We start from the raw sequence: 9,672 nt of genomic DNA, 5'->3' as shown, positions 1-9,672 counted from the left end.
CTTCTAGAATGGCTTAACCCTCAATCGTACCTCACTTTGGATTGGGCACCCTAGCGAGTTCTGCCTCAGAGTGCAGCCGGGTGAATGAAAAGAGCTTTGGAGTCCATGGGGTAGAATGCCAGTTCTGCTGCTCACTGATTGTGTGACTTAGCCTCTTAAAGCCTCACTTTCCTTATCTGTAAAATGGAGCTAATAATTTTCACCTCATGCGTTTGTGAGAATTTAATAGCATCATGCATGTTTTTGGTACACAGTAAGTGTGTTGGAGAGCAATTTCTCTCTTCCTGTAGTCTGGCTTTAACCCTCCTTCTCTCTGCTGCCATTCAAGTGGGGAAGGAGGCTGGAGGCAAGCTGGGGGACAAGAAAGATAGTTTCAAGGTGGGCAGAGTCAGTTTGCAAATCTCCAAAGGTGTACTGACGGTCTTTTTTTTTTAAAGATTTTATTTACTTATTTGACAGAGAGAGAGAGAGAGAGAGTGCATGAGCAGGAAGAGGGGCAGAGACAGAGGGAGAAGCAGACTCCCCATTGAGCAGGGAGCTGATGTGGTACTCGATCCCAGGACCCTGGGATCAGGACCCGAGCTGAAGGCAAAGGCTTAACGACTGAGCCACCCAGGCGCCCAGTCTTTGGTCTCCATCTTTTCCAAGATGGAACCAGTGCAGCAACAAGAAGGACCCACATGACACCAGACATGGGATATTTTCACTACAAAAGCAGAAAATTATAGGGGCAGATGAGTGTGGTGGCTTAGGGTGGCTGCTTCCCAGAAGGAAGCAGCTAAAGCCAGTGAGAATGGGAAAATAGGCTGGTACTCATCTCAGGCTGGTGCTCCTCATCCTCACCCCCAGAGTCTGAGCTGGGTATTATCTAGGCTGTTAGATTGCTTAAAAGTGCCACATCCTTCTGTGTCTCTACTTTTGGTGTTTTATTAGTTTCCTGGGGCTATTAAACAAAGTACCACAAACTGGCTTAAACAACAGAAATTTATTGTCTCAGTTCTGGAGGATAGAAGTCCAAGATCAAGAGGAGATAGGGTTGGTTTCTTCTGAAGGCTGTGAAGGAGAATCTGTTCCATGCCTGTCCTCTAGCTTCTGGTGGGTTGCTGAAAATCTTTGGTGTTCCTTGGCTTATAGATGCATCACCCCACCTCTGTCTTTATGTTCACATGGTTTTTCCCTGTGTGCGTTTCTGTGCGTCCAAATTCCCCCTTTTTATAAGGACACTAGTCATATCAGATTAGAGGTCCACTCTCCTCCAGTACGACTTCATCTTATTTACATTTACAATGACTCTATTTCTACATAAGGTCATTTTATGAAGTCCTGGGGGTTAGGACTTCAACGTATGAATTGGGGGTGGAGGGTGCATTCAGCTAAAGTTGCAGGAAAATCTTGCCCCATCTCTGATTAAGAACTTCTCCTGACTCCCAGGTACGTACAGAATGAAATGTAAAGCTTGATGATTTGCGAGGGCCTTCAAAATCCAGGCTGCAGGAACCTGACAGTCTCCCCCTCCGACGCCCCACCGCTCCCCACACCGTCAACCCCCATGCAGCAGCCATTCTGGAAGATTCATGTGGAACCTTATATTCTTGCCCTTTTGGGCAAGCTTGGCTCCTATCCGGTCCCAGCCAGACTCCGCTCCTCTGTGCAACCTTCCTTGCTCTCCCTCCCTTCCCTGTCTGTCTGTAAAGGCCGAGATACGGAATGACTAGCAGAGCATCGAGAGAGACGTGTCTGTCCCCCATCCTCCCCTCCAAGCATGCACATGTTCTCTCCGTGCCACGGGGCCTCCTCTCACGATTCCTTGGCTCTGTGTTTCGAGTTCGAAGACTCCAGAGCCGAAGTGCCCCAGCGCCAGGCTTCTAGGCGCTCGGGCTCTTTATAGTTCGAAGGACTCTCACGCCCCCTGCAGGATAGGATGCGACCACACAGAACAGAGACCGGCCACATTAAGAGACTCGTCTTTATTGCCCTTTTTCTGAGGGCTGACACCGGGCGGACAACGAGGAGAGGGCAGGGCCAGAACAGGGCAAGATCAAAGGCTCAGACTCCGGACCGCCCTCCAGGCGCTGCAGAGGGGGCGGCAGCGGCCGCGGGACACCGGCGCCCGAGGCAGGGCCGCGGCGCTGGCTCTGCGCCTGCGCGGCGGCCCATGGTCAGGATGCCGGCCGCATGGTTGCCGCTGGCCTGCAGGAGGCGCTGCAGCCGGCCCTGAAGGCCGGGGGGCCCGGGCCGCCGCTTGCCCAGGGTGAGGATGCCGGCCGCGTGGTTGCCTGCGCCGTGCAGCAGCTCGTAGAGGCGGCAGGAGCACGTCTTCTGGCGGCAGCAGTCCGGCAGGGGCTGCGCGGCCGCCCCGGGCGACAGCAGCGCGGGCGGCAGCACCAGCAGCAGCAGCAGCGTCACGGCGGCCCAGGGGACCTAGGGAGACACGAGGCCAGGCGCTGGGGGTCTTCCCGCCGCGCCCGTCTCCAGCCCCTACGCCCAGGCCCCGCCCAGCTGGCTCCGCGCCTCTCCCCGCCTGCGCGCCTGCCTCGCGGTCCGCGGGTTTCTCGACCGCTGCGCAATGCTGCTTCTGTAGGAGGGCTCCTCTCTGGCTCCTTTACCTGCTCAAGCCCCAGCACAGCATCTCCTCCAGGAAGCCCTTTGAGGCCCCCCTGGGCAGGGTGAATCCCTCTTTTCTGGGTACCCTTAGTCCCTCGTACCCCCATTAAAGCGCTTACCACTCCACCTGAAAACAGGGTGTGTGAGCCTGTCTGCACCAGAAGTTTGTTCACTCAGGGAAACAGAGGCCCTGTATAGTCCCTCCCCGAACAAACACGTGCGAATCAAGGGCTGGCAGGTTCCAAGTTGTCTTGTCAGCCTGCTCCCTTGCCAGGGAAATTGCACTCTGTCGCTTCGGACCTGTTTCCTACCCTCTCAGGGGACACAACTTCATCCCTTGTGAACGGGTATTAAATAATTCCTACAGGGCAGGTTTCAGGAGAGGGACACGAGACAGGTGCAAACACAGCCCCCCGAGGTCTCAGGAGAAGGTGCTCAGTCCTGTGCTAGCCCAGGCCGGCTCTGCGCCAAGGCTCCACCCAGTCCCCTGCCTCAGAGCCCACATGGAAAAAGACCAAGAGCAGACACCTCAGCCTTCTTTCCAGCCCCCGCCAACCCCACGGAGCAAGCATTCTCATTGCCCATCTGGTATGATGAGTCACCCCTCTCTCCCTGGGTCTTTACCTTTGTAGAGGGAAGGCTCATGGTGTCTGAAGCTCAGAGTGGGGTAGCCAGGAAAGGTGTCTGCAGTGGTCTGGAATAGCCAGGAACTCTGAGGCCGTTGACTGTGACCCCAGTCAAGAGCCTGGGGTTTATAGTGCTCTGACGTGGTGGGGGACAGACGGGTACTTGCGTCTACTCTGGGGCCAGACAAAGGCAAGTCTAAGATTAGCCTCCTGCAGGGGGGCCGTCTCCAGGTTGGACCCAAAGAATGGCCGCCAAGGCTCTCAGAAGCGGGAGTTTGATCATTGTGCCCCTGGTGTCCCCTTTGTCCATCCGCCTGCTCCCTGGAGATGGGCCGGTCTCCTGGCACTAATGAGGCCACCTTGCACCCAGGAATCTGGGAGCACAAAGGAGGCCTTGGCTGGGGCGCTGGCCTGGGACAATGAGGGGGGTGGGCAGCTGCTAATTAGGGCAGGAGAGAAGGCAGCTGTAAGCCCCACACCCCACATGGTGTTGTGTATGGTGGGGGGAGGGCAGGCAGGCAGCAGGCCTCCCCCTTCTGCTCCTTGTTGCTGTCCCTGGGGTCTGCCAGGCTCCTCAGCCCTCTTCCTTCATGGAAAAGACTTCTTAGCCACCTCTCCCTTCTCCCCACCCCCCCCCCGCCCCCGCCCCGCCCCACCCCGCTCTCTCCTTCCCTCTGCTCCTTCCACCAACCTCCAAGGTGGAAAATCTTGGAAATTGAGCCTGGGCAGGGGGAAGAAAGCAGCCAAACCTGGTGCTGTCCTCTGACCTGCCCAGTTTCCTTCCTGGTCAGGCTGCCTGGAGTGGGGGATGGAGTCGCCAAGAGCGAGCCACCCTGGGAAGGACTGTGCCAGCTCGGAACCAGAGTCTCTCTTGGGTACGGGGAATGTCTGTTGAGCACCTGCTCCTTGCGAGGCCCTACACTGGGCCCTGGAGGAGCCGTGTGCATTGGACCTGGCCCAGTTTTCCTGGAGCTCCAAAGTCCAGGTGGGGAGGCAACCCGGCATAATGATAGCTCAGTGGGAGAAAGGACCCCAAAAAGGCCTGGCATGCAAAGTGGATTTCCGTCAGGTAAGTTTAGGGAGAAGGCATTCCACAGGAGGCACAAGTTGAGCAAAGACTTGGAGGTGACAGTGCTTAGCTCATGCAGGATAGTAGGGTGTGATTGTCATAGTTGCGGCTTCCCTCATAGGGGAGAGGTGGCTGGACAGATAAGTGAGGACCAGGGTGGGTGAAAGGGTCTTACAGGCTCAGCTGATTGGTCTCGATCCTGTGGGCACTGGGGAGCTATGGGAGGTTTTAGCAGGAAGGAGTCGTGGGGCTGATGGGGGGCTGGGTGGCTTGGATGGGGTAATCTCTGAAGTAATTCAGAGACAGAATTGGAGACTTAGCAACTGATCGGGAACTAGGCCATGTTACTTAGGAGGAGCTGTGGGGCCTTGGGTGAGCCTCACAGCCTCATGAAGCTTCAGTTTCCCCATGGGTAAGATGGACAGTTAAGCCACATGGTCTCTGGGATTGCTCCCTGTTGGGATACTTCATGATTTTGCAATACAGCCCCTACCCAGGAAAGTGATTTGTGGGGGCGCCTGGGTGGCTCAGTTGGTTAAGCGACTGCCTTCGGCTCAGGTCATGATCCCAGGGTCCTGGGATCAAGCCCCACATCGGGCTCCCTGCTCTGCGGGAAGCCTGCTTCTCCCTCTCCCACTCCCCCTGCTTGTGTTCCCTCTCTCACTGTCTCTCTCTCTCTGTCAGTTAAATATATAAATAAAATCTTTAAAAAAAAAAAAAAAAAAGAAAGTGATTTGTGGGTGTTGGGCCAGACAGGGACCTGTGCTAAGCCAGGGCAAGGGAAGTTAGAGAGCAGTCCTTCCACATTTTGGATCAGCTTGGAGTGGAAAGAGGTGCACACACACTCGGGACCTACCCCAACCTGGAGTGGGGCGTGGGGGGAGAGCCCTGGTATCCAGAGCTGAAGGTGGAGGGGGAGCCAGGCGGCGCAGAAACAGAGCAAATGGGACTATTACAGTTTCTCCATAAGCAGGCCCTGAGTCAAGAATCTGGTGCAAGAGGTTTATTTGGGAGATGATCCTAGAAAGCAGATAAGGGAGTGGGGATGGGAGGGATGGAAGGAAGGAAAACCAGTAAGAACTGTGTTATTGAGAGGGTTATCATTGTGGGCAACTGGAGCAGAATACACTTCAGAATTGTCGCACTGAGGGACAATGATGCTGGGGTCTTTTTCTCCAACTCCTGTTTCTTGTAGACAGAGGGTGGCTTCCAAGAGCATTAACTGCCAACACTTGCAGCCTGCGCAGTGCACTGGGCTGGATGACACGGGAGCATCGGCATGTTCGGGAACTCTAGCAGTGTCCTCCGGAGGGGGCCACGGGGCTCCAGGCAGGCCCCTGCAGGCGTCTGCTGACGTCAGCTGCTCAGCATGGGCTGACTAGGTTGGACCTCCCTAGGGCCTGGCAGCTCTGATGAGCCACAGTCAGGTAACAGAGTCAAAGACCCTGGCCAAGGGTTCTCATCCAGAGAGGCCTCAGAGGAAAGAGCGAGGTGGCCTATGAAGGGGGATGGGCCAGTGGGCAGGCCTCAGCTCAGGACAACACCCTCCTCTGCAGACACTGGGCCAGATGCCTGTGCCTGAGGACCCGGGGCATCTCGGGAGGAAAGGGGGATGAGGGGCAGGCTGCAAGGGCGGCCCGGAGTTCTCTGAAGGCCCCATGACCCACCAGGTGAACTCTGGCAGGGCCCACGCTGCCCCGGAACCGCAGGGACTTGTAGCGGGGGGAGACTTCCTGAAGGCAGTGGTCAAGCTGGGAACAGAACGGCCTGAGTGAGGCTGGGGTGTGGCTCTGTGGATGTGGGGCACCTGATGATGCCAGCATGTGCATGATAGGCGTTTCATGCATGTGCATGTGTCCGTGGGCCTCATCTCTCCCCTCCCCGAGCCCCCAGGGAGTTTTTCCTCCCCGCCCCCCCATCCCTGCGCTGTGCCCCGGGCACCTGGGGGCATGCAGAGTGAAGGGGACATGGAGTCACATCCTGTCCCTGTCTTGTTTACCTTGTCTCGATTTTCCTCTGACAGGTTCCTCAGCCCCCTTAGTGCCACAAACACCTCATAGTGGGGAGCAGAGCCCTCGGAGGAATCTGTAGACAAACCCCCAGGCACACATACTTTTGTGAACAGGACAGCTTCCAACACCAATGTCTGTGCCCCGGCCTGTCCTACCCCACTCCGAGGTTCACGGGAGAAAAGCAATTTCTTGGCAGAGAGGGGGGTAAATGGGGAGGAAGCCAAAGCCTAACTGTTGCTATGAAACAGGTGAGGAAAGGAAAGGGGGACAGACTGCAGCAGGAGGGATGGGAGTTAGACATGGGGAAGGACTTTTGTGAGGAGCAGAAGAGGCGGGGTCTTACCTCTTTCCTAGAGTTCTTCCTTCAGGATGGGTATGGTATGGGAGGGGGGTGCAGCCAACTCAAGAACGGGGGGGGGAGGGGCAGGAGCTGATGGAGAAGCTTACCCAGAATGCTGCTCTCCACACAACTATGGTCTAACAGTTTGGCCCCTGGCCACTGCCCTACGGCCTGGCCCAGGGCCTCAGAAAACACGTCCTCTTGAATGTCTTCTCCCCGCACATTCAGGGCCTGGCCCAGCCTGGAGAGGAGGAAGGGAGAGGCAGAAGGGCCTAGGGCACAAGGACAGCCCCTCAGCTCCCCTGGGGGGTCACCTACCTGCAGACGAACCTGACGACTGGACACTGATTGTAGGCACCAACCACCTGTACCACGTCACCCAGGCGGCACCTGACAAGGTAGTGGTGGTGGTGAGCTTAGCCCAAGGGCCCATTAGCTCATGTCCCTGGCCCTCAGTAGGGTCACAGAGGGCCTGAGGTGACCTGGGAGTCGGCAGGTGATCACCTGGTGAGGCCGGTGTGGTTGGTCAGCACCAGCTCGTACTCCTCGCCCTTCTGGGCCTCGGCCAGCAGGACAGTAGAGGCAGCCTCTTCTTGGGCTCCTTCCTTGACTGGGAGCAGCTCGATAAAAGGAGCTCCAGGGGGCAGAAGGTAGGGCCCACGGGGTTGCTCTGGCCATAGGTTCAGGCCCACGAGCCCTGTGGGGAGCAAGCAGCCCTTCCACTGGTGGTGCTGTTGCTTTCTGCTAGGGAACAGCCCCTCACCCTCGACGCCAGGCCCCGATTCTCTGAGCAACTGATCCCACTGCTGCCCTTCCACCCCTCCTTCCCAGCTCCTGCAGGCTCTGTGCACTGCCTCTAAGGCCCTGATTGGGAAGAGGCAGTGGTTCTGGGGGCGGCAGACCCTTGGGTAAATGCTGGCACTGGGTGAATCTGCGCAAGCCTCGTAACCTCCACGAGCCTCAGTTTCTGCACATGTAAAATGGAGCTGCTGCTGTTGGGGGCATTAAATGAGGTGACTGTGTAGGGCTCACTACTTGGCAGCTAGCTGTGTGGCCTCTGACCCCTGCCCCCAGCTCACTGGCCCTGAGTCCTGCTGACCTCCAGAGGCGGCGTAAGCGGGCGAGAAGAAGGCTAGCCCTTGGCACCACAAGGCCCCCAGGGCAGCCACAGCCTCTGCCTGGCCTCCTGCGTCCAGAGTCACCACCACCTGTAGCTTTGGCCAGAGTCGGAGGGCCAGTCCTCGGGGCCCCAGCTCTAGGGCCTCCCGCAGCTCCGCCGCCCTCCTGGGGAGAGGCGGCCCTGGGTTCCCGGCAGCCATTGCTTCAGCCAGCTCTTCGCCATTGGCCTCCAGGCCCGAAAAGACATCCAGGAGTTCGGTGGCTGTCCCAGCTTCCAGTGCTCGCAGCCCTGGGGACCTCAGTGCCTCTAGCAGCAGGGCCCCAGGGTGCTTGGCCCCAGGGGCCCTAACAACCTGGCCCAGGGCGTGCCAAGGCCAGGGGAGAGGGCGAGGCCAGGGGGATGTAGGGGTCACACAGGCAATGCCTCCTGGAGCCAGCACTTCTGGGTAGGCCTTGCTTAGGGCTGCCAGACCCAGCAAGGTGGCCTGGGGGGGAGACGAGAGAGGGTGTCGGCCCTGGGCCTGAGCCAGTCTCTGAGCCCCCAGGTTGGGGGTTCTTTGCCCACCCCAATGGGAGGGTGGGGCTGCAAGCAGGGGTCTCTGGTGGAGCTAGACTCCAGCCTTCTCAGTTTACCTGCAGGGAGGCCTCCCCGTAGTACTGGGTTGACATAGGGGGCAGGAGCTGCCCCCCACTTTCTTCCTCCTGGGCCTGGCTGGCCTTGGTCAGAGGGAGATGGTTCCGGAAGGTGTTTGTATCTGTAGCCCCAAAGACATCATAAACTTGTCTTGAAGCCAAAGTTGCCCAAGAGTTTCAGGCAAGATTGGTAAGACCCTTGAGGAAGGAACCCGGCATAGGCCTGGGGCAAGGCTACTGGGGCCCAGGAATGGAACATGCATCTTGAACAACCCTGAGCCTGGGTAGGGTCTTTGTGTTGGGCCCCTCTGGGCTGGCAGTAGAAGGGGAGAAGGGAAGTCCTCAGGTTCTGGAATCTGATTTCCTGTGGCTTTTCTGCTTGGGCTGCCTCCCCAGACCCTTGGAAACACACCTGTGGTCCTCCAGAGGGGACCGCGGGGCCTTTGGACTCCTTGCAGACACCACCTCAGGGCCTGCTGCTGGCTCCGGCCTGCACGCTGGGTGCTCTGCTCTAGTCTCCGCTGCTGCCAGGCAGCTGCCCAGCACAGGGCCCCCCTTGCCACACGGCGCTGGAGGCCAGCACGCCAGGACAGCCGGGCATCCTGGGGCTGCCGCTGCCGGAGGATGTCCAGGGGCAGCAGCAGCAGCAGGAGGAGGAGGAGGAGGAGGAGAAGGAGAAGGAGAAGCAGCATCTCCAAGCAGCTCCTGGGAAGAGGAAGGGACCCAAGTCCTGGTACTGGGGGGAGGAGAGGATAACCCATTTCTCCCCACCCCCCTTAACCCCACTCTGCCACACAAGAAACCAAGGAAAAAGGAAGTCTGGGAGGAAGCCAGGACCCGTCAGGCAGGTGACGCAGAGGAGAGGACATCAAGGCTTTGGAGTCCCACTGACCTGGGTTCAGACCCTGGCTCTGCCACTTGGTTAGCTGTAGGGCCCTGGGTAAGTAGCTAGCTCCTCTGGGCTCCGTTGCCCTATCTGTAAAATGGGAATAATAATAGCCCCGCCGAAGCTACAGAAAGGGTCTGACATGGTGCCTGGCACACAGAGACTGCCCAACGAGCGCCGTGTCCAGCCCACTCCCGAGTGAGTGGCTCTGCTTCATCCCAGGATCCTCCCTGTCCCAGCTCCGGGTCCCTCCTGAGCCCCGGGCGGTGGTTCCACATCCCACATGCACCTGTCACAGCCCACTTGTGCCCACTCTCAGCACCCAGGGCCCTCTGGGTCCTCCGGTTTGTGTACACGGCCAGCTAGAAAGATGGAGCCGTGGC

General features: G+C 58.2%; 2 protein-coding genes across 3 annotated transcripts; both read right to left on the bottom strand.

Moving 5' to 3' along the window:
• Positions 1-2,046: 2,046 nt before the first annotated feature.
• HCRT (hypocretin neuropeptide precursor) lies at positions 2,047-3,249 on the bottom strand. Its single transcript, XM_028093941.1, has 2 exons — positions 3,229-3,249; positions 2,047-2,421 (listed from the first exon to the last, which is right to left on the bottom strand). Exons 1-2 carry the CDS (start codon positions 3,247-3,249, stop codon positions 2,047-2,049), a joined length of 396 nt encoding a protein of 131 aa, XP_027949742.1.
• A 2,038-nt stretch (positions 3,250-5,287) lies between these two features.
• Positions 5,288-9,672, bottom strand: GHDC (GH3 domain containing). Of its 2 annotated transcripts, XM_028094078.2 has the most exons (10): positions 9,579-9,672; positions 9,296-9,379; positions 8,816-9,108; positions 8,404-8,525; positions 7,751-8,255; positions 7,156-7,348; positions 6,970-7,041; positions 6,759-6,892; positions 6,299-6,384; positions 5,288-6,050 (listed from the first exon to the last, which is right to left on the bottom strand). In XM_028094078.2, exons 3-10 carry the CDS (start codon positions 9,093-9,095, stop codon positions 5,832-5,834), a joined length of 1,611 nt encoding a protein of 536 aa, XP_027949879.1. In that variant the 5' UTR covers positions 9,096-9,108; positions 9,296-9,379; positions 9,579-9,672; the 3' UTR covers positions 5,288-5,831. The 2 variants fall into 2 exon arrangements, with proteins under 2 accessions (XP_027949879.1, XP_027949880.1); XM_028094079.2 differs by lacking the exon at positions 9,296-9,379.

Source organism: Eumetopias jubatus, unplaced genomic scaffold (genome assembly GCF_037043125.1).
Source record: "Eumetopias jubatus isolate StellerSeaLion01/CBP00866 unplaced genomic scaffold, mEumJub1_p1.0 scaffold_10, whole genome shotgun sequence".
NCBI lineage: Eukaryota > Metazoa > Chordata > Mammalia > Carnivora > Otariidae > Eumetopias > Eumetopias jubatus.
This window is presented reverse-complemented; position numbering and strand designations above follow the sequence as displayed.

What these genes read in the sequence shown, in the direction of transcription:
- GHDC (XM_028094078.2), bottom strand. Translation starts at nt 9,095, where the DNA reads ATGCTGCTTCTCCTTCTCCTTCTCCTCCTCCTCCTCCTCCTCCTGCTG. An exon ending in TCCCCTCTGGAGGACCACAG is followed by an intron (nt 8,526 to 8,815) that starts GTGTGTTTCCAA and finishes TTGGGGCTACAG; the next exon opens with ATACAAACACCTTCCGGAAC. An exon ending in TGTGGAGAGCAGCATTCTGG is followed by an intron (nt 6,385 to 6,758) that starts GTAAGCTTCTCC and finishes GTTTGTCTACAG; the next exon opens with ATTCCTCCGAGGGCTCTGCT.
- HCRT (XM_028093941.1), bottom strand. Translation starts at nt 3,249, where the DNA reads ATGAGCCTTCCCTCTACAAAG. An exon ending in TGAGCCTTCCCTCTACAAAG is followed by an intron (nt 2,422 to 3,228) that starts GTAAAGACCCAG and finishes GTGTCTCCCTAG; the next exon opens with GTCCCCTGGGCCGCCGTGAC.